The sequence below is a fragment of the Musa acuminata genome, chromosome BXJ3-11 (genome assembly GCF_036884655.1).
Source record: "Musa acuminata AAA Group cultivar baxijiao chromosome BXJ3-11, Cavendish_Baxijiao_AAA, whole genome shotgun sequence".
In the NCBI taxonomy this organism is placed as follows: Eukaryota; Viridiplantae; Streptophyta; class Magnoliopsida; order Zingiberales; family Musaceae; genus Musa; species Musa acuminata.
Window position 1 is genome coordinate 29,798,317 of NC_088359.1, and position 22,024 is coordinate 29,820,340.

The 22,024-nt window shown below is 39.7% G+C and overlaps 2 protein-coding genes and 1 pseudogene across 2 annotated transcripts; 2 read left to right on the forward strand and 1 right to left on the reverse strand.

The window, feature by feature from the left end:
* Positions 1–4,568: 4,568 nt before the first annotated feature.
* Positions 4,569–13,213, forward strand: LOC103972101 (vacuolar-sorting protein BRO1). The gene is made up of 8 exons (XM_009386303.3): positions 4,569–5,367; positions 6,046–6,996; positions 7,389–7,478; positions 8,329–8,397; positions 9,356–9,496; positions 11,608–11,656; positions 12,343–12,446; positions 12,561–13,213. The coding sequence occupies exons 1-8, from the start codon at positions 4,696–4,698 to the stop codon at positions 13,011–13,013; spliced, it is 2,529 nt and encodes an 842-aa protein (XP_009384578.2). The 5' UTR covers positions 4,569–4,695; the 3' UTR covers positions 13,014–13,213.
* A 465-nt stretch (positions 13,214–13,678) lies between these two features.
* On the reverse strand, positions 13,679–16,616 carry LOC135653256 (probable metal-nicotianamine transporter YSL12; annotated as a pseudogene).
* Positions 16,617–16,679: 63 nt separating this feature from the next.
* On the forward strand, positions 16,680–21,984 carry LOC103972625 (uncharacterized). Its single transcript, XM_009386973.3, has 7 exons — positions 16,680–17,722; positions 17,799–18,049; positions 18,230–18,866; positions 18,946–19,297; positions 19,938–20,032; positions 20,971–21,165; positions 21,231–21,984. Exons 1-7 carry the CDS (start codon positions 17,531–17,533, stop codon positions 21,894–21,896), a joined length of 2,388 nt encoding a protein of 795 aa, XP_009385248.2. The 5' UTR covers positions 16,680–17,530; the 3' UTR covers positions 21,897–21,984.
* The last annotated feature ends 40 nt before the right edge of the window (positions 21,985–22,024 follow it).

Genomic DNA, 22,024 nt, shown 5'->3' on the forward strand with positions numbered 1-22,024 from the left:
TGCTGCAGCAAAGCTTGCATGCATCATTTTTTACAGGACAGAGAGTCACCATCTCCATCCATGTTCTTGAGGGTGCCAGCCAACTCCTGCATCTGACCTGCACTCATCATTCCTGTGCCACCTACCTGCAAGTTAGAGAAAGCATGTCAACTTCCTTGACTTCCTCACTTTGGCCATGTCTTTGACTTGCTTGACTTCTTCTTTTACATGGTCCTCGGTGAGAGATAATTCCCATAAACCAAAAAAAGCACTAAGAGCATTAGTCAGAAGAGTCAGCTCCACCATTCTCAGCATCCAAATCTCCAACAGAGATGTGGAATTACTTGATAATTTGGTTTTATCTGCATAAACCTGACTGCAACCAGATTCATAAGGCCCGCAGGAACATTGTTTTCTGAAGTCAGTTCTTTAGCTGTTGCTTCCTACAATCTTTCCAGCATTTTACTGTGAAGAAACGATGCTGGAGAAAATCTCATCTCTTGGTTGGAAAAAAAGAGCAAAAAGAAAAGGATTCGATGCTAGATATATATATATATATATATATATATATATATAGTTTCTAGAAGGAAAGTCTAAAATAAGTAATTAAGGAAGCCATTCTAGTTAAGATATCTCTCAAGAAATTTTATTATGAATGGACTTTTGTTTTATTGGCTGATACGGATGATCAGAATCTAATCAGATCTATAATATATTATATCTAAATTATATTAATATTCATGTCTAATATTTTAAGTTTTACAATCATATTAGGAATGTAATATTGAATCCCTCGAGTGCTATCATACTAATATGTCAGTCAATGATTTGTATACTCAAACTTATTTTTAATAATAATAAATAATAATTATTGAATATTAATCAACATAAAAGAAAACTCGTATAATGACTCTAATCATGATAAAATATAAATCATATATTTTTATAAAAAAATAAATATTATTTTATAATTGTAAATATGTGATTCTATATAAATATCTAAAACAATAATTAAATTGAAGTATCGTAAATAAAATTTTACCAATATATCATACGAGAAAACAATGAAAGAAATACAATAATTTATATTTTTAATTTTATAAATAACCTAAATTGGTCGATTCAAATTGGACTAGACTAATTAGTCTAGATTAGACACAATAGCCAAACCAATTAAACTAATAAAAGTTAGACTCAATCAAAATCTAATTTAGAAATAAATTGATAAAAAAAATGGCTAAAATTGGGCTTGAATCAAAATTTGATTAAAGTATGTCAAATAAGTCAAAAATATTTATTTTTAAAAAATTATAATTTTATCAGAATATATATTAAAATATCTAATTTGTAAAGGATAAAATTATCAAAAGAGATATTGACTAGAATTAATATGTTTGAAGAGCGCCTTTTATTTTATTGGGTTAAAAACCCTAATCCCTTGTTCATCATCGTTATATTGGCAGCCACTCAATCACCTCATCTAGGAAATAGGTGAGTAGAAACCCGAGAATGATAATGCATATGATCAACTTTACAAGATAGGGAAACTATCTAGATGGATTGTCTAAGCATCATACAATCAAAATCAGATAATAATTTTTTTGCAAGCTAATGATACTAATAAATATATTTAAATATAAAAAAAATATAATATATTATGATCTAAGGTATTTGATTTCAAAATAGTAAGCGATACCGTGAGCATAAAAACTATAATCATATTATATTACGTAGAAAAGTCTTTAATGTCAAGAATTAAAATCTAATAAGTTTAGATCGAAGATTATATATGTGTACCTTAAACTATTATTTCAAAAATATTTCTTTGATCAAAAATATATTTCGTAATCCGATCCATAATATACTATTAGCGATGAAATATGAACTAAAGGAAGATGAGAATAAATTATAATCGACTATAAATAATTTTTTTTATGTTTATAGATAACTGTAATCATATTCTAATAAGATCTATGATATATCTTATCTAATTAAATAAGACCATAATCTAAATCTAACAACTTGAGCCAAACTCTTAAAAAAAAAAAAAACTTTGATCATTTGGATTATTTCTCTAAAAAATATTTGAATATATGTGTATATATTTTTTAGCTTAGGAGTTCATCTGTTCTCAGGAATCAGTTTGAGAGAAAAGAAAGCTGCATCCATGTTATCACCATCTTTTCATCCATGCTTTTGTTGGAAGATCCATGGAAAAAGAGAGATGGATTGTTTACACCTCAACAGGTTTGTGGTTTCTTTATGTGATCAAACATTTAGCTTTCCATCCCTAATTATTGTCCAAATGCTCCTATGAAAGCAGAAAATGCCTGAACAAGAGGCATCTTCTTTGTTCTCCTTGTTTTTAGGAAACTGTTCTCCTGCACCTCAGCATCTTCCCCACAGCATTTCAATTCTGTCCAAAACCAAACAGAGCATAACTTCCTTTCCAAACCCCAATCATCGATAGCACAGAACTTTAGTTAACAGTACAGACTCTGTTCTCAGCTGGACATGTGATGAGCATTGTTTTCATGAGAACAGACAAGTCTACTCCTCGGACAATCCAAGGCAGAATGGGGTGATGTGGGTTGCGTTGATTGGAAATAAATGATTGATGAAGGCCTGCAAAAGATGAATCAGAATGATCCAGGACAAAGGTGTGCTGGTGAACCAGAAAGATGATACTGATGGGTAGCTCGATCTGTCCTCCAAAGTTCCATCTTTGGAGGCCATTGTGTGCTTCCACAAGTCCTATCAGAGGTGTTCATGTAGGAGGGCTGCTCTGTCTGTTCATCTGTGATGAAGAAACTGGAGATTAATGGCTACTTGGGGCAGTGGAATTGCCATGGTGTTTATAGACAGGCAACCATATAATATTAGTGTTTGTTCACCAATCAAATAAACTACTCCAGAAAGCAAATCATTTGTTTTGGTCGAGAGAGACTAATGAAAATTATAGATGGCTAGCATATAGAATTTATTATGATTTTTAATCAGATGAGTCCTAATCAATAGTGTATTCAAGTCTTGAAAGCAAAATAGAATCAAACTAATCTACAACTAATTCGGTCTAAATTAGTTCATCAATAGCTCAGTTAATCAATTTGGATCGAAATAAATCGATTTTTAATTTAAAATATTAATCCGTACACTATCTTATGTTCTTAATCAGGATAATTTTTTTAATCACTATCTTGATTTCCATTCTCCTCAATCAATATGAGATTAAATTATCTTATCAGTGCTCCCGAAGTGTAGATCTCGAGCCCTCTTTCTAGTGCTAATCTGATAAAGGATCGTATTATCACGGACTTAACTGATTTTGCTTAAGTCGTGCGGCACCTTTGTGTGTTCCTCCGCAAAGATCAGCCTCCCCAAAGCCTCCCATGATTCTTTAGGACCTATAAAAGAAAAAACGGGTTAGATAAAACGTCTCACTAGGGATTCACAAGCAAACATTTCAAAAAACACTTTATAGACAATATCTTTTACAACAAAGGGTTAAAATGGTCCACTATAGACTGAATATCTCTCATAATCGAATATCTATCACAAGTACATATATGATACGACCTTTATTTACAAGCCTAAGAAGACCACAAAACCTAACTAAAATGAAGTTGTTAAGCCTTCAACCATTCTTCTACATGCTGTGCACAGTATAAACAAACAGAAACACACGAATATACATAAGTACTACATCAAACATCATGTTTAGAACTTTGTCCGTGATAATATTACCGATCGACCAAATGGTTCGATGTAAAGAAGCCAATCCAATAGACTTATTGAACGTTCCCATCGGTATGCATCCAAGCAGGAATTGAACCTACGAATTTGCCAATTATGAATTGGGCCCCTTTAACCATTCGGCCATGGATGCTTAACAGAGATCATCGTATATCGTAAATAATATCGTAAATAAGTATATCGTATAAATAAGTATATCGTAAATAAGTATATCGTATAAATAAGTGAGGCTGTGGAATGAATCTTAGACCAATTCATATTATTTATAAAAATATAAATATTAAAATTAACTTGATTGGATTGAAATTTTTTAAATTAAAATTAATTTAATTCCATCCGAATCAATTAATTGAATAAAAAATCCCTCAAATCAAAACTATTTATAGCCTTTCATTCAGATGACCGATTCAAATCGAATGGATTTATGTTGCGTCAGTTTAAAGAACCATAAAATTCTTACATGACAGCTGCAAATTGTTGGTTTAAACTTACGTTATGAAAATATCTCTATAAAAAATTATTAGATTTAGAGTTCATTCATTGTCTTTTCATGAACTCATTAAAAGAACAAATATTCTAAATTATGCTAACAGCTTAATTTATATTAGGCATTTTGGTTAGAAAAGAAACAGACTCATATCGGACGTGTAAAACAAATTGAATGGATTTATAGTCGTTAGATACGTAAACTATGGTTACTTAGAATTTAAGTAATAAATGAGTTAATTATCATACAGTATATATTTATTTTAATTTATATCATTTATTAATTTATTTTAGGAAATGTAAAAATAAGTGAGTAAGTACGGATCACATCTGTCCGCGTTAATGTCAACCTCGAACCCCCAAATCCTCGATCTCATCCTCCATTCTGCGTCGTCTTCTTCTTCTTCGTCGCGAAGTAAACTCCAAGTACGACGCGATCGGTGAGAGAGAGAGAGAGAGAGAGAGGCGAGCGCAACGATGTCGTACGCGACGGGGGTGAACGTGATGCTGGCGGTGCAGGAGAAGAAGACGGTCGCCGTCGACCTATACAGGCCGCTCCGCCAGTACATCGCCGTCACCTACGGCGAGCAGGAGGCGCAAGCGGTGGAGGATGACCTCGACGCGGTGCGCCAGCTCCACCTCGATCTCGAGAAGCCCCCCAACGCCGCAGCATCTCCCAGCCTCCGCCGTGACAATCTCCTGTCCTACTACCGCGCCCTCGCCGTCATCGAGCCCCGTTTCCCTATCTCCCCCGATCGTGGCCACGTCCATACCCTCACCTTCACCTGGTTCGACGCCTTCAAGCCCGCCAAGAAGGCCGCCCAAACGTCCATCCACCTCGAGAAGGCCGCTGTCCTCTTCAACCTTGGAGCCGTACACAGCCAGATCGCCCTCTCCGCCGACCGCGCCGACGCCGCAGGCCTCAAGCAGGCCTGCAACGCCTTCCAGACCGCTGCCGGGGCGTTTGCCTACCTCCGGGATAATGCTGCTGGCAGGGCTACTACTGCCGGCGGAGCCACCGTCGATCTCTCTGTCGAGTGTGCCGGGATGCTGGAGAAGCTCATGCTGGCGCAGGCCCAAGAGTGCTTCTTCGAGAAGGTCATCGGGGATGCGAAGCCCCCTGCTCTCTGCTCCAAGGTCGCCCGCCAGGTGATTGAAACCTTTGGGTTTCCCTGTGCTTTGATCTCGAGTTCATATACTTTGGATTCTTCTTTGATGATGCCTTCTTTAGTTGATCCTGTAGGTGTAGCTTTTTTCCTAAACTTCAAGACTCACCTTGTAGGAAATTCTTTATGCTGAATTTGGAATTTAATCTAATATTGGAAACACACTATGACTCGTTGTTTGCTTTTCTTAATTGCGTTTCACTCTAATTCATGTAGGTAAAGCTTTATAGAGATTAAATTTACTGAAATAGGATGATATTGTCGAGTTCTTGATTTTCATGAAGATGTTCAAAGATGGTTAATGTGATGTTTGTAGAAGTTGGTTTTTTAAAACTAAATTTTGAATATTATAAGCTAGTGTGCAAATTATGATGATATTTTTTGTAAATTAAGGTCACCAGACGCCATTGTAGGCAAATCAAGAATGTACCATGGGAGTTAAGTTATTTGGGCTTTTCTTAGTGGCACTCAAAGGTTGGATTCTGTGGCCGTGTTCATTATTACTTGTGGCTCTTTTTCAGCAAGATTTATATCTATCCTTCTGTGTTAAAAATATTGTTTTATTTATTACCCTAAAATAATTCTGGTCTTGTCTGTGATACCATTGATTTTTAGAAATTTCAATAAACTCTAATTTCGTAGAAACTTTTCCACGCTGCAGGTTGGCCTCTACTATGAGGAAGCCTATGCAGTTCTGAATGCTCCACCACTCAACCAGCACTTTGAACGTACTTGGATATCTCATGTGCAACTTAAGGCAGCCCAATTTTATGCAGAGGCTTGCTATAGATACTCCTTGGATCTTCATGAGAAGGAGGAAATTGCCGAAGAGATTTGTAGGCTGAGGATTGGGATAAGTGCCCTTGCCGATGCAAAGAAATCTGCCAGGGGTGTTGCTCAACCTCTGCTTGATGCTGTTAACAAACTAGAAACTAATATGAACCAGAACCTGGAGACAGCTACGAAGGAAAATGATCGGGTCTATCTCATGCGGATTCCAGCAGCAAGTTCTTTGACTGCTCTGCCTGCAGCCTCTCTTGTGAAGCCTACATCAATGGCTGAAGTTCTAGATGCTAGCAAGGAGAGTCTGTTCTCAAGGCTTGTTCCAGACAGCAGCACAAAGGCTCTATCCAGATATACAGATATGGTCGACGACATCATTCGTACACAAGCAGAAAAGTTGCAGCAAGGAAGTGAGATAACAAGAGTTAAGCTCAAAGAGATGGACCTACCTGATTCTATCTTAGCATTGGAAGGTAACTTTAGTTTGCCCTTGGATCTCAAGGAGGATGTTGAAGTGGTCCAGATAAGTGGTGGCCCTTCTGGGCTGGAACCTGAGCTTCAGCAACTCAAAGACTTAAGGAGAGTCAATCAGGAGCTCTTGGTCCAGACCGAAGAGTTACTAAAGAAGGAAGCAGATGAGGATGCACAATTCCGAACTCAATTTGGGACAAGGTGGACCAGAACTCAGTCGAGCGTGCTGACAAAGAACCTGCAGGATAGATTGAATAAGTTTGCTGCAAATCTTAAACAAGCTGCTGATAGTGATGCAAGGATAGAACGGGCTATGAGAGACAATTTCAACCTGATGGCAATGCTTGATCACAGGCCGGTAGGTTTGTCATTCTAAAAATGTGTATCATTTTTTGTTCAAAACTTGTTTACTTTTAAATCAATGAATTATAGGCATGGGCAAGATCTTTTCAACAGACAGAACCAAAATGATGACCTTCTACTGTTTTTATTGTGATTGCCATTACTTAAAAGTTAAACATTGGTTGCTCCGGATGCAATTTCATCATAACAGCTTGACAAAAATGAACCTTTCCTTTTCTTTCTTTTTGATGTTGGGTCCAGTTTTAATTATTTCACTAAGACTGTACAAGACAATAATACGTTAAGGCTTCTGGTGTTTACAAGCTTTCTTTAATTTTTTTCTTCATTGTGTGTAATTGTTTTTGTGCTTCCAGCCTCTTTGGTCTAACTTAAAAACATATGTCACAGATCGAATCAGCACTTCCAAGTCTTTCAAGGCCTATTATGTCTTTGGATGGAAATGAAGATGCCATAGTGGGAGCACTTAAACAGAGCTTGGTACTTTAATCACTAAACCTCCTTTATGTTCTTTCCAGTCATTGCGGAACCATAAGTTGTGTACTTGAATTTTCAGGAGTTGGTTGTTCCTATTTTCTTAATGTCTGAGCCCCATTTATCTTGTATCCGTTCTTTTGTTATTTTGATTTGTTTTTCTCAGGGGTAGCTTTCTGAAGGTTTTTAACCACCTGCATCTATTTAAAGTGAATTATAGATTTAGGTTGATAGGTCGCAATGTGAAATTATAGGGGAGATTCAAATTTTTTTTTTCTGATTGCATTCTGATGCTTATCTGTTTGTATCACTGTCAATTTGTATATAATTGAATAGCTTTTCAGATATTGAAAGGACACAAATATGAGTAATATACATATTTTTAGTGTCATTTCTTGATGAGTATTCACTAAAAGTAATTTCACCTGCATGCAGTTTATCTGCAACATGTGAATTACACTAACTAGCTCTAATATGATAAAAAGTAAATTGGCATTTCATTTTTCATCTTTATTGTTTTAATTAAATCATTGAATACTAGGGAATAAATTATTAAATCAACACACTTCAAGCTGCAAGGGCTGCATAATAAAAAATCAGGAAAAGACCATGACACTGAACATTTGTCCTTAATTTTGACTAGTGTTGTTCAGATTGTATATACTCTTGCTGATTTTTTGCCTTGGATTTATTTCTGGCTGAATTGGTATTTGAGATATTCTTTTTGACATCCAATATGAGGCCTATGAGAAAAAGTAGTATTGTGTATGATTCTGAAGATTTCCTTAATGGTTTTCTTTTCTTGATTGGTATCCATTCTTTGTCTAACAAGTTACTTAAAACCTTATCCTACCAGAGGCAATTGGAGAATCTAGGTGCACAGAGGGCAGGTCTTGAAGACATATTAAAAGAGATGAAGAGAAAGGTGAGAAATATTTATATCTTTCATCCACAACATATTTGCAAAATGCTCATTTTATGGGCAAACATAGGCTGGATCCATGGATCATCATTTTTTCAGAATCACCTCATGGAGGTTTTAATTTAGTTAGGTTATTGTCATATAATTACTATTTAAAACTGTGTCACAGCATGTATCATCTGGTGCATGGAGGACCACTGTATTTTCTTTTTTCTGAGGAGTTAAACAAGGTTTCACCTAATCATGGAAGTAAGGCAACAAGGAAAAAGGTGGAGGTCATTATTCTGCACAGACTGCTTCACAATAATGTGCTTTTTGATTAGTTAATAATAATTTTATGGCAATAGTTGTTTTTAGTTTTTCTGGGGTGCCCGCTTAATTTTCAACATGGTGCAGTTCCTTCCATTTCTTTTCATGCTTGTGAATTAGGGCTCTAATTAGAGGTTTGTTCCTCATAAAGATAATCAGATTCGAATTGTATCAATTTGACTTGAGACCTTATTCTGCTTGGAACTGTATATTAGACTTTCATGTTCTTTTGACTAGTTGTTCCATGTTTGTTTTGTTGTTGTCCTGATTTTGGAAAATCATTGTTAGTAGAATCAACTAAGATATTGCCTTGATAACAACTTCAAGGTCATGGGAGCAGAACCGACCAACATTTTTCCTTGAGAATGAAACTAAATGTCAGTTCATATAAACATGGTTATGTCTTATTATCATTGTGTTACTGTACACATACTCTATAAAGTCATAATGGGACTGCACATATTTGTCCTATTAAAGTTGATGCCAAACAAAGCAGGAGATAACATTTAGGCTAAGGTGCCAATGATACTCTGATGAATTGTACATGTGGAGAATTCTCTCCGATGTCTACCACTACTTCCTTTATTGACAGGTAATGACAAGTTCAGTAGGAATTTCTCATCTAACTAATCTTATATATCTTTCGTTGCAGGATGATATACTACCAAAGTTGATGGCAAGCACTGGATCGCAAGAAGATCTCTTTAAGAAGGAGATATCTAAGTATGATCAGATATGTGAAGAAATTGCCCAAAATATTGAGGCACAGGAGCAGTTGCTGCTTCAGATTCAGGTACAATGTTCTGGAATCAGGAGGGTTGATTATTTTCGAATGACCATGAACTAAGGGGCTCTTTAGTTCTTCACGGCCTTGCTGTGTGGTTTTTTGATATGACAGAGCCATATCAATTGTCATTCATTGACTTTATTTTTCTTATTCAAACAATCCTTTTTTTAGTTTATCTTAGCACTGTAGATAAAGGTAGATTGATGTTCAGATTTGTGCATTTATTATATGCCTTCAGTTGATACCATGAAGCAGGTGCAGCCTGGTTGAGTGCAAAAGACATTTTGACCAACCGGTACTTGCCACCGATCTATAACCATTTTATTTATTAGATTTGACTATTGAGAATTTAGCTAGATTCACTCATGCTCCTTAGAACCAAGGTTCACTGTGCCGCAGCATATCACTTGGTGTAGGTGGTACATACCAGTCCGACAGGGGGCTAGTACGGGTGGTACGTACCAATCTGTTGGTATGTCCCATCGTACCATGTGTTAGTACATTGGTATACTCGGTTCATACTATATCGATGGCCAATCGGCAAACCGATAAAACGAATCATGCTTAGAACATTTATATAATATCTATTTCACATCGGTGCTAACTGCAAACCCATCTGGGAGGGGTGCTGATAAAGTTAACTAGTGCAAATGCTTTTTTCCAATATTTGACATGAGAAGGAAACAACATAAAATTAGACCAACTTATCCAAGTTTATAAGGACTTAACCAAGGTGGCTGGGTTGATCAGATTTTCTCGCAAATTGAGATACAGTACAATTGAGGGTGAGCCTTGGTGTCATAGTAAGATTGCTTCTCAGTAACTTAGATGACCATGATTCTAAACATGGATATAGCATCTCTGCTTGTGAGGGTAAAGACTATGTGTTGACTCTTCTTAGACCCTACATTGACAAGAATCTTGTGCACTGGGCCATCTTTCAGATATCATGCAACTAAATAATCTAATGAAAAGGCCAGATTAACTTCTGATTATGAAGAATTTTAAATAAACATGGATCACCACTTATGCCATGTGATTTACCAACCTAAAGTTTGTAAAAGTCAAATTGAAGAGTTTTCATCCGTAAGAACATTGAAAACAGAAAATAAGAGGAAGTCTGAGAAAAATTAGGGAGGTTCCAGTAAATCCTGATATGATCCATGAGCTGAGAATGATGTGAGCAATGTGTTACTCTTAGGATTTTATTTCTGTGGCAAAATTGCAAAGCTTTTAAATGTTCTTTTTATCTAGCTTAGATGTGATGCTATAACCCAAGGATCAATTGATTATTCTGTTTTTTTAAACCAAAATTGTATAATAAATACTATGATTGCGGCTTGAAAGCAAAGTACCTGCTCCTCTGAGTGTCCACTTGGCTGTTATGATGATATAACAATTCCTATTATATTGACACGAAATGACAGGGAATTTGCATTTTCTGCTGTTTTGCTGCAATATTGTTTGCGTATTTACGTAATTTTACAGTGTCATGCAGTAATAAAAAGGAGAGAACAACAGTATCTTTTCCCCTCCGTGTTTGAATACTTGTGTTGCAAGTGAACTTCTATCACAAGTATGCATGATGACATGACTGAATGCTAATGTTTCACAAGCTGTTGCAGGCATGAATAATATATTTCCACTTAAAAATTTGGTTTTTTATAAAAGCTAAATTTTAAGTGGAAAAGGGAAAATTATATTATTCATGCCTACAACAGCATGCTTTTTTCCCCTTAAAAATTTGGTTTATTTTAAAAAGCCAAGAAAACTATATTATTGATACCTGCAACAACATGTGAAAAGGCTTATCATCCAGATGTGGTAGTCAGAAGAAATAAAGTGATTAATGTTAGTGACACAAGAAGAGATAAACGAAGACCCAAAAAGACTTGAAAAGAAATTATAAATAAATATTTAAATATTCTGAACTTAGCTAAACATATGACTTTTTACATATGTTAATGGCGATTTAAGAAACCTCAAATAGTTGAGACTTATAGCTTTGGTGTTGTTATTGTTGTAAAAATTTAGATTTTTTTAATAATTATTCTCACTTTTGTGCAAATTATGTATATAACTAAGGGTAATTGTTTTCTTTTCTCTTCTTTCCACAGGCACAAAATGATGACTTTTCTTCTGTGTTCAATCTGGAAGACTACAAAGGTATCCGTTCTTTGTTTTCTTTTATTGGATTGCTTGAATTCCTCAACTTCTTTGCTAGTGGATCCTTTATTCTCAGCTAAACTCTTGACATGCTATGGAACTTCTGTGTAATTTGTCGTCAAAATTTATTATCTTTTCACATCACTTTAATTTATTCAATGACTCGTATGCACTACATGGCTTTATCTTAGTTCATTGGTTGGAAATTATGGGTTCAAATTATGAAAATATAGAAATAGCCTCTCCACATACTAAGGCAAGGCTGTATAAGTTTGATCCTCCATAAAAGCAAGATTTGTGGGAGCCTGTCCTTTTTCTCCCCTTAAAACATGAATCTACCTACATTGTCAAACAACACTATAGCATTTGAATTTTGTGGGTTATATTTCTGTTGAACCAAGGCAATCATGGATATCATGTGTTTTGTTTGGCATTCAAGTTGTTATTATAAGTTTTAGTGGTCAGATTACATTCTGACAAAACCTGTGATAAGATATTTATCCGCTCGACCTTTTTATATTTTGTTTCTGGCCAAATTCTTTTCTTGGAGTTTAAGCTTAATGTTAGAAAGATATGCACATTTGATACTTTGTTAGGTTTGTTTATTTTCTGCTCTCAGAATTTCGAAGACATAAAAATCTGTTTATAATAACCTTTCTTACATTGGGTTAAAATATTCTTGGCAGTTGCTCGTGAGAAGAGTTACAAGCAGATCTCTGCCGCAATAGCAAAATATCGAGAAATCAAGGATAACATCAATGAGGGATTGAAGTTTTATGTCATTCTTCAGGTACAAGTGTTGCTTTTGTTGGATCGGATTGAAGTTTTGTATTATGTGGCTATATTTCTTGCATTTGTTGCATTAAAATGACTGAAGTAATCCTCCACTGTATTCTTTGAACAGGATGCAATAACAAATGTAAAGCAGCAATGTAGCGACTTTGCAATGACCAGAAACATTCAGTGCCGTGAAATGATTGAGGATGTCCAGAGGCAGATTGCTGGTCTCAACTTTCCCGATGGAAGGGCGGGTTATAATCATCCTTCTGTTGGGCAGTCCAACCTGCAGCGAAATGCTTCTCAGCAACCTGATCCTCAGAGTGCTCAACCATATCCACAACCAACTTACCATCACCTTCCAGGAGAGCACCCGAGACCTGGATATTCTCATCCTTACCCTGCATATGCAACACCGCCGCAGGTCCCTTTCCAAGCACCAACCAGCCAGTATCCAGGATATCGTGGACCTTACTACAATGCACCTCAACAGCAACCAGGTTCACATCCTCAACCGCCATATACCATCCCATCGCCTTATCCTCCATCTCATCAGGGAGGCTACCATAGGCCTCAATGACGTGATGCGCTGATCCAGGTTATCCAACTTTGCTTTCTCCCAATGTGTTGCGATTACTTATAAAGAGAGGTATACTGTATTTATCCACATAAGATCATTACCTTGAAAAACATAATTGTTTATATTATCCTTATATATATACTATCGGCATGTTTAAGTCTTGCTATAGTTATTGAAACATTTCTTTGGGGATTGCATCAGTTGTATTCTATTATTACATTATTCTAGTTGGACAAGTCTGATATCAAGGTTATATACTGACAGATAGCAAAAAAAAGTTAATTGTTAGGTTAAAGTTTATTATTACATTGTTTTAGTTGGACCTCTTAAGATTTTATAGTTTTTATTTATGTCTAAAATAATTTTTATATTTTAAAAAATATTACATATAAATTTTTTTCGTCAAGTCTGAGTTAATAGATGTTATAATTTATTTACGTGAATTGTTGATTCATAATAAATTATTAATATAATGATGCATATAATTTAAATTTAAAAAATAATAAAAGATATTATCTTTTTATTCTCTTCGGTGATCTCGTAGCACAAGAGGGAGAAGAGGAGATGGATATTTTGTAAGTCGTCGATGTAAGAGCGGTAGCAACAAGTGCATCGAGGCTGCTCTCAAACGAGAAAGAGCGCTCTCATCAATGACCAAAATTACAAGGATAAAAATGAACCTTAACCCTTAATTCATCAATAAAAGTGGTAAATGTTATCTTGTAAGTCCACCAATAATACTTCTGCAGATGGATGTGAAATTTCTCTTTAAAGACTGATAATTCTGCTGCTCTACCTTCGCATGCTGTGAAGGGTCAGTCATGCTGCATTTGTGCAACGACACTGCTTCCATAGTAACAACACTTAAACATTCCAATACTTGTGAGGTTCACTATCCATACTTGTGATGATGTTCAATTCTTTGGTATGGATGGGTAGCAAAGAGAATGTTTGTTCTGTTGTCTCACACTTGCCATCCATCATGTAAGCATCTACCTTATCATTCATTCTCCAGGGCCAAACTTCATGCACATTGGAGGACTCACCTGAGCCAGTGCAAGCACTCCCTGAGGTAGACTCCACATTCCATCGCCGCAGATCAAACCGGAGGCCACTGCAGGACCAAATGCACCTGCCTTGGCCTTGTTCATCTTTGTCCATACATACAGTATCACGCTTCCGATGCACATGTCGATGGCGAAGGATCCTCCGATGTAGAAAGGTATAGCCATCGCCACCGGGATTGGTATGAACCTCGCCACCTCGCCGGGAGACGCATCTTTTGCCAAGTTGATGGCGATCCCAAGTGCGAAGAAAAAGTAGCAAAGAGCGAGGCAGTGTTTTGGAAGGGAGGAGAAGCCATCCACTCCGACGATTGCCATGTTCCGGTACATGAGAGCATAAGGTGCTGGGTATTGACTGCCAGGGATGCCGATGTCATCGAACGCCTTGTAGAAAAGCCAGAAGACACAGGGAGCAATCACACAACCCATGGCAGTGCCGATAACTTGGCTCACGAGCATCGATCTGGGAGACGTTAGTGTCAAGTATCCGGTCCGGAAGCTCTGCATGAGAACTGAAGCAGTGGCTGCAATGCTCATCACGACGCCACTGGCAGCAAGGCCCGCGAGCACACCACCATGGGAGGCGCCTGCCCAAGCTCCAAAGATGAAGATGGCAAGCTTCCCATAGGTGGAGGCCGTATTCCAATCTGTAAGGCCGCAGCCATAGGCGTTGCAGAAAGCTAGTACTGGGGCTAAGACATGGGCGACCAAGACATGGTACCACTCGAGCGGAGGAAAGATGCGAGGAATCGTAGCAATGGAGAGGGTGGCGATCACACCGTAGCATCCATATGCTACCCACAGAGGTATGTGATCCTTGACGAACACCGCGGTTCGCTTTTCATCATCAAATGAGATGGCAAGATTTGTTAGCGCACGTTCGTCATCCGAGATGGGAAGGTCGCTCTCGGGGCCGCTCAGCACAGCAGAAATGAAGGAGGATGTGGTTTGACGTAGGATCTTGAGAAGGTTGTAGAGGCCATCACCGAGAATTAAGGCAACGGCTGTGAAGACCTGCACAGAGAAGACCCGTGATACTAAAGCCTCTCTTCTTGAAGCAGCAGGAATGAGAGAGAGTTTACCCTGTAACCCTGCAACCCATGGAGGCTGTCTGGTGGAGCATCTGCTGGATACCAGTGGCCCTTTTGATTGCTTATAAGAGGCCACATGATTCCCCATGAAAGGATGGCTCCCAGGAACAGAGATAGGTTCACAATATATGGACAGATCATTCCAACTCCAACATAGGTTGCAGAAAAATCGAAGTAAAACCTGAGAGAATTCGCCAAGACAAAACGGTCATCCTCTTAATCTTCGAAAATGACAAAGCGCAGAGTTCAGGCTAATCCATGTTACTTGTTCCCATAAGCTTTGAGACCGAACGTAGGGAATGCTCTGAATCCGCAGTCTTTCCCAGCCGTATAAAGCCACTGAAAGAATCCCCATAGGAAGCTACAGCCAAAGGACTTGCACAATGTCCCTACTTGTTCCCTGAGAAGGATCAAAGGTTCATGGGATCAGTGGAATTGTAAGAGAGAAGCTACATAAAAAGGTTCTTGAGATCTCTTTACCCGGCCAGCTTTTCACCCTGAGGAGTATGGAAGCTATTGATGAGGTACGCAGTTGCAGTGCCACTTGGATAGATCAGCTTGTAGTCAATAATCATTATCTAAAGCAAGCTTAAAGTAAGCACTCCAAACAAGCATCGTAAGCTTGACAGGTTCATCGTTAGATTTGGACTCACCTTTCTGAGGGGAACGAGAGAAAAGAGCCCAAGAAAGCTGATGGCAAACATGAACCCGATCATCCATCCTAAATCTGGGTCCTTTGTGTTCTGTGAATCATTTGCTTCTGTCGCTTGATTGGCGATCCTTGAACTCATTCCAAAGAGGCCCTTTCCGAAGCCGCCTGTTCACAAGGGAATATATATAGCCCGGTCAGGGATGAAGATAAACTGTAAGAACCATGCGGTTGAAGGGGAGCTGACCGCTGAAGGCGAGGCCGTAGGCGGCGACGACGGATGTCTGGATGATGGTGTTCTCCTGGCGGGTGAAGGGGGTGCGGAGGAGGCCGGCGTGCTCCAGGCCCTTGGTCCAGAGCTTGACGAAGAAGAAGCCTAGAAGGCCGGCGGTGGCGTTGAGGGAGGGGACGATGCCGGCGGTCAGGTTCAGCCTCATCGCGACCACGCTGAGCATCACCGACAGTACGAAGCTCACCACCAGTGCTCGCGCCGTCAGCTGCTCCTGCAACGGCGGCACCCGTTGCCCCTCGAACGCCCTCTCCACCGCTACCCCCTGTCCTCCCTCTCCTTCCTCCTCGTGGTTTTCCATCATCAGCTATTTCGCTGCGGTTTCCCTTGACGGAGGAGGAAGGAGTGTCTCGTGCTGCGTTGTGCTGTGCGAGTGTCGTCTTCCACGTTAGCAAGGACGAATCCCCTGCGGAACACGTTCACCTCTGAGTGCTCAAAAGCCACACAGGAATGACCACAAAGCTCCCCCTTTCAAGGTTACCTTCCAAGGCTGCAATCTGAACCTGAACCTGAACCTGAGAGGGTTTAGAAGACTGCCAATATGAACGGGAGTGGATATGTTGAATTGATGAGAGGGTGCAAGCATTAATCAAATGATGAGATCGATGGCTTGCATAAAAGTCCGGCTGTTTTGAAGCGACAGCTTCTGCAAGCTCTGACGAAGGAGGCGGGTGAAGAAGACAACAGATTCGAACTCGGACTTCAGCAACGCTAAGAGATGATATGTTGTCTTCTTCTGACTGCTGAAAATTCTACATATGGAACTACTGCTCTATGGTTGACTCGAGGGAAGGCCACCATTTCGTTAGATTGCAAAATCCGAGGAGCTCAAATCACTGAGAGGTATAATTCAACTCAATTAGTTCGATTGCGACCAGAGCCGTCCACACTTTGGACATAGGGAGACCGGCGCACTGGTCACGGAACTGGCGAAGTCAACCCATGCATCTGAATCAGCCCATCTGTGAGGCATTTGATCAAACGGCTTCTCTGCCTCACCAACTGAAACGATACCTTCCCGATCTCGGGCGTCTTTATCGGCCGTCCCGACTGACAGCGGCTGGTCAAGATCGAGCGTTCACGACCGGCTCTCGAGTCGGCCGGTTCAGTCCTCGGCCCGACCGCTCCGGTTTTGGGAACACTTGCAGCGGGGGAATTTGCGGGGAAAGCAGTTGCAGAAGATTGGAAGCAAGATTTGGAGCAGTTCATCCTCTCTCTCTCTCTCTCTCTCTCTCTCTCTCTCTCTCTCTTTCTTTGGTTCAGATTCATATCGATCCAAAGTTCAATCTTCGTCGTCGATCACAATAAGAACGAGTGGATGCCAGTCAGACTGCACCAACAAATCAACGTGCTCCTCCTCCTTGCTTTCTTCTTCTTCTTCCTGCCTGCCTTCCCGTTCTACGGTTTGCTTCTGCCGTCACGCCATGTCTCATGCCCTCGTTTTTGGCGTCTTCATAGGCGCCATTGCTCTCCTCGCTGTAGAGCTCCTCTTCTCTCTTCTCTTATACTACTGGATCTCGGGCCGCCGAGGACGAGCTCCTGCGTCGCCAAGGCGCTACAACTGCTGTCATGATTCCGACGACGAGCGCTCGCTCCCTGCCGAATGCAACAAGCAGGTCAGCTTGATGTCATTCGCGTCAAAGTTGTTTCCGTACGAGCATCATTCTGTGACATCTCTCGTTGATGACTCAGGGAATAGTTTGGGTGTTGGAAGCGGCAAAAGCTGCAGAGGTTGGCGGTGATGGTGGATCGCAAGCAAATGGGACCAAGGAGGAGGCGGATGTCGTTGAGATCGTGGAGGTCTATCCCGTCCTCAAGCACGCAAAGATTAAGAACCACAAGCTGATCCTGACTGATCCCGACGATTCTCGCACGGCCACCATCGAGCTCTTGGATTGTGCTGTCTTCGCGGTCTCTGCTTCAGACCGAGAGACGCGCAAGTGGTGAGTCACATCCTGTTCCATGCATTTCCTTCATTGCTTCCTGGTTTCTTACATGGCCTCTCGAATTCATTCCTGAGATGTGGAACATGAACAGTCTCTTTCACTGCTCGCTGAATTATTGTGGATATTGGATTAGAACAAAAAGAGATTTTTTTTCTTCTTTTCTTTTGTTTGTTTCAGGGCTAACAGATATCCAATCAAACTGGAGAGCATGAACGCAGACATCTACCAGGGAAGCAGAACATGTTACGTATATCTTGATACTTCCTGGGAGAAGGAATCATGGTGTAAAGCACTTCGTTTTGCCTCCTGCCCTGACAAGCAGAAACTCAAGACTTACGCAAAATTACGTGAAGATTTCCAGCGATATGTTGCATCCGTGCCAGAACACCTTTCACCCCAGAAGCCATTGAAGCCACATTGTGATCCTTCGATCAAGACGACCAAGTTTCAGAAAACCACACGAATCCGACACTTACTGAACAGGTTTTCGAAAGGGGTGTCGAAGAACAATGGTATCATTACACCCTCTCTCGGAAAGAAGAAGGTAGATGACAGGGTGATCGCCAGGAATGGGGTCATTCTGATGAACGAGTTTCTAAACGCTTCATCCCCAGAGAAATCTTCTAGTTGTTCATCAGACCTGGTTCGATCTGGTTCACTGCCTCCTCTTTATTCTGGTCTTCATAATGCAGCCTCTGATGATAAGATTAACCGTAATGATACTGCCTTGTTCTGGAACTTAGTCCTTTCAAGATTGTTTTTTGATGTCAAAAGAAGTGCAGTGGTTAACAACTGCATAAAGACTCAGTTTCAGGTAAAACTGATATGATCGTCCCTTTGCTCACCTTTCATTGTTACAATGCTTATACTCATCTCTTTTCTTGTTTGATCAGAGGACATTATCAAACATGAGGTTCCCAAGCTTTTTGGGTAGAGTGGAATGTTCTGGCCTAGACATCGGAGATCTTCCACCTTACATCCATAATGTAAAAGTTGTGAGCAAGGACATGAACGAGGTCTTGACAGCTGAGATTGATACTGAATACTCTGGTGGTATAACATTTGCATTTGAAGTTGGTCAGTTAGGATGCAGAGGAAGCAGCATGGACTCAAATCTGGAGCTGGAGTCTGGCTCAGAGATGGCTTTACTTCATTCTGAAGGACTTCAAAATAATGTAGAGCAAGTGTCTGTCCTGGATAGTTCAGGTGATGGAGAAGAAAGGGAAGAAAAGGAAAAGAAAATTGGTGAGATTCAATGCATGACATGCTTAGTTCTTTGTTCTGTCTGATCACCATGAGGTAACTCAGCATTTTCTAATTGCTTTTGACATGCACTAGTAACATGAACACCATTGGAGCTGAAGTTTGACAAGATGATCACATGTCGACATTGTGTGCTTTCCACCATTCTAAGCGTAGTATCATTTTGCTTAAGACTTTGAAGGTTGATGTTCTTTTTCTTTCCGCACAATGTATTGGATAATTGTATGTATTTTCTTCTCTTTCATTTAGATGGATTGCCGACTGTCATCTCCTCAACCAATTGCTAGTAGACCTTAGCATGTAGAAAGACTTACAAAGCTTCGGTCTTCCTTTCTCTGTCTCTTTTATGGATCACTTTCAAAACCAGATGTAATTTTTCTAGGCCATAAGTCTCCAATCTTAAAAAATGCTTATTGATTATTTTTGACTTTTTTTCCACATAATATTCATTTTGAAACACAACCCATTTATTCTTTGCAAAGACATGTGAATGCACTTACTGGTGTTTACATGATGTGGATGGTTCTATTGCCTAACAGTGAGACAAGTAGATATGTAGTTATACAGACATAATATCCATCCTTTTTTTCCATTTTACTATGTTTCTGCATACTTAATTCAGATGAACCTGAGCAGCCGCAGAGCAGTAACTGGAGAAGTGTATGGTTGTCAACATGGAATTCCGTAAAAAATTCCGTTGCTGATCAGGTTTCTCAGGTGTGTGTATATTTTGTGTGCTGCATTTTTCTTTGATATTGAAAATTTCTGGATGATCGTCTTGAAGCCATTTCTTTCCGAATATCCTCTGTCTTCTATTAAATGTATCTGTTAATGTTTACTTTCTTAATAGCTAACTTAGAAAAATTGTAAACAACAGTTGCTTCCATTTCCATCCACCTTTAGCATAGCAATGTGTAATTTTGGTGAATAACTGAGTTACCAACCATTTCATAATGCCCTGTTTCTTTTGGTACAGAAATATTTCACAATGTAAACAAGTCCCTTAGTTTGAAGATCGGAATTTATCTTTTTTTCCAGACTATCCATGTTTTGTCGATACAGTGCTGCTATCGAGTATGAATACTAATAACAAGGAAATCTAATATGATCCTTCTTATCAATTGTTGCATTTCTGTTGACAGGTGCCAATTATATTACACAGTAATTAGAGAGTTATTCTGTAGTCACCAGATTACCTGAGAAAACATCAAACTTGAAACATGTATATATATATATAGCTTTGTCTGCCAATCTAGTTGGATCTTCTGACCTCCTCTCTGTTTACTGATTTAAGCATGAGAATCTACCCGCTCTAACTAGTGAAAGTTTGAACTGCATATAACTCTGATGATTATAATCCATATAATTTTTGGTTAGCTTAAATCCATTAAGAAGAATCTTCTCTACCATTTAGCATAAATTGCTTTATTCTTTGCGATCATTTTCGCATGGTCATTTGATTTTTGGGTTGCATTCCGGTACTTAGCACCTCTCGACTGAGGTGAGAGCAACAAATTATTCTGTATCTTGTGGTTTTTGTTCGAGGTGATGCATGTCAAGAGTGAAGAACACTGTAAAGATTATACAGAAATTTAAAGTTCATGTCTTTGCCGGGATGAAGAGTGTGAAATTGAACTGTGGCTTCTCGTTTGAAGGTTCCCCTGTCACTGTCAGTGAGGATTTCATCACTCAGTGGAACAATTCGCTTGCACATAAAACCCTCACCTTCCGATCAGCTGTGGTTTGGGTTCACATCCATGCCTGAGATGGACTGGAGCTTCGAATCCACTGTTGGGGAGCAGAGGATCAACATTGGAGCATTTACTTCCATGTTCAAGAACCTCTTTGAGGTATCCTCCATCATCGCACTTCTCTGTGATCGTCCATCTTTCATATCTCACTTGTCCTCCTGCAGAATGCGATTCGTGGAAGTCTGGTGTTCCCAAACTGCGAATGCTTGTGCGTTCCATGGATGCTGGACGAGAAGGACAACTGGATTCCGGTGACAGAAGGACCATTTAAATGGATTAACCAAGAGACGCTTGCGGACGTGGTGGAGCTCAACCAAGAGACGCCTGTGTGTGCAGCAAAGCTTGAAGAAGAAGAAGAAGAAGAAGAAGAAGAAGTATTCATGGACACGATAGAGCTCAAAGCATCAGAGCCGGATCAGCTGCATGAGGCCACTGCCTCTTCACAAGCAAGTCCGTCCATCTCATCAGGTCTATTGTGCCTCACCCCCACCATAGGGAAGGAGGCGGAGATGCCAAAATCCGAAGAGTCACAGGAGAGCTGCGGTTCCACTCCGGTGATCACCCCGGGGGAGATTGTGCTGTGGGAGAAAACCGCAGCAGCAGCAGCATCAGCATCAGCATCAGCATCAACGACCTCCGAGGCCGAAGAGGATGCGAGCACAAGGAAGAAGCTAAACGTCAAAGGGCTGAAGAAGATGGTGGGGGAGACGTTCGAAGGGCAGAAGCGCAGCATCGGGAACATGGTGGGTGTGTCTTTGAAGAAGTACGAGAAGGTCAAGATGCACAACATCTTTGGCCGCCATGCATCGACTGTAAGAAGCTTGCAGTGATGGCCGCCATTTCCTTTCCTTCCCTTTTCCTTTGGACCCTTAAAGCACTCGGATATTGCATGGTTTCCTTAATAATCGTTTTAAACCAGCTTGCGTGAGGAGAGGAAGAGATGTCGACTCCCCAAAAT